The 1733-nt window shown below is 65.7% G+C and overlaps 1 protein-coding gene across 1 annotated transcript in view; it reads left to right on the forward strand.

The window, feature by feature from the left end:
- The window catches only part of LOC106900583 (monocarboxylate transporter 13-like), a 5253-nt gene that overhangs the window by 1352 nt on the left and 2168 nt on the right, over positions 1-1733 (forward strand). Inside the window, exon 2 of the mRNA XM_014962688.1 lies at positions 65-808. Within this exon, the coding sequence (XP_014818174.1) occupies positions 65-808 (744 nt within the window). The remainder of the gene's footprint in view (positions 1-64; positions 809-1733) is intronic.

The following is a 1733-nucleotide window of genomic DNA, read 5'->3' on the forward strand; positions in this document are numbered from 1 at the left end:
GACCTAGAACCCCCCACACCCCCACTGGGTGACCTAGAACCCCCCACCCGTCTTGTCCCCACAGGCCTGGGCTGGGCCTTGGTCTTCACGCCCTCCTTGGGGACCGTGGGGCGCTACTTCCCCGCCCGGCGAGCGCTGGCCACCGGGCTAGTGGTTTCGGGGGCCAGCGTTTCGGGATTGGCCCTGGGGCCACTGGTCCCTCTCCTCTTGGACACCTACGGTTGGCGGGGGGCCCTCCTGCTCTTGGCCGCCATCTCCTTCAACTTGGTGGCCGCCGGCGCTCTTCTCCGCCCCCTCCCCGTCACCGATCGACCCCCCGGGCTACCGAAAGGTGAAATTGGGCTAGTCCGGCTACTACGACACGGTCCCTTCCTCCGTTACGCTTTGGCTTTCGTCTTGGTGGACGCCGGTTACTACGTCCCCTTCGTCCATGGGGAAGCCCGGGCTCACGAAGTGGGGTGCGACGAGGAGAAGGCGGGGCTAGTGATGGCCGCCATGGCGGGGGTGGACGGGGGGGGCCGGTTGGTGGCCGGTTGGCTAGCGGGCCGGCCGGCCACCCCGTTGTTACGTCACCTCTTCGTTTGGGTGACGTTGACGGGGTTGACGTTGCTTCTTCTGCCCTTGGGGACCTCCTTTGGGGGGCTCCTGAGCTTGGCCTTGACCTACGGGTTCTGCGCCGGGGCCTTGGTCCCCCTCCAGTTCTCGGGGGTGGCCGAGGTGGTGGGGGCCGGGCCGTTGGTGGTCCACGCTATGGGGCTCATGCAGATGTTCGAGAGCTTCGGGTCGCTGCTGGGGGCCCCTTTTGCCGGTACGGAGTGGGGCTGGGTGGGTTGGGGGACCTAGAACCCACCACGAGGGTTGGGGGACCTAGAACCCATCACCCAGGGCCTGGTTGGGGGTCATGTTTCCCATCCCCCAGGGCTCTATGGGTGGGGAGTGGGTCTTGGTGGGGTTGGGTGACCTAGAACCCACCCTGGGGGGCACCCAGGGCCTGGTTGGGGGTCATGTTTCCCATCCCCCAGGGCTCTATGGGTGGGTTATGGGTCTTGGTGGGGTTGGGTGACCTAGAACCCACCCTGGGGGGCACCCAGGGCCTGGTTGGGGGTCATGTTTCCCATCCCCCAGGGCTCTATGGGTGGGTTATGGGTCTTGGTGGGGTTGGGTGACCTAGAACCCACCCTGGGGGGCACCCAGGGCCTGGTTGGGGGTCATGTTTCCCATCCCCCAGGGCTCTATGGGTGGGTTATGGGTCTTGGTGGGGTTGGGTGACCTAGAACCCACCACGGGGGGCACCAAGGGCTTGGTTGGGGGTCACGTTTCCTGTCCCCGAGGGCTCTAGGGGTGGGGAATGGGTCTTGGTGGGGTTGGGTGACCTAGAACCCATCATGAAGGGCACCTAGAGCCTGGTTGGGGGTCACTGGTGGTCTCTGGGCAGGTTCTAGGTGGGGTTCCAGGTGTCCCAACCCACATGATCTTCTCCTCCAACCCCCCCAGATGGTCTTGGGGCAGGTTCTAGGGGGAAAGTTGGGGGGTTCCAGGTGCCCCAACCCTTTGCCCCCCCCAAGGTGGTCTCTGGGCAGGTTCTAGGGAGGGTTTGGGGGGTTCTCGGTGCCCCGACCCACATGTTCCTGCTTCACCAACCCTTTGGACCCCCCCAGATGGTCTCGGGGCAGGTTCTAGGGGGGAGGTTGGGGGGTTCCAGGTGCCCCAATCCTTTGGCCCCCCCCCCCAGG

Source organism: Calidris pugnax, unplaced genomic scaffold (genome assembly GCF_001431845.1).
Source record: "Calidris pugnax isolate Ruff unplaced genomic scaffold, ASM143184v1 scaffold2363, whole genome shotgun sequence".
NCBI classification, from domain to species: Eukaryota; Metazoa; Chordata; class Aves; order Charadriiformes; family Scolopacidae; genus Calidris; species Calidris pugnax.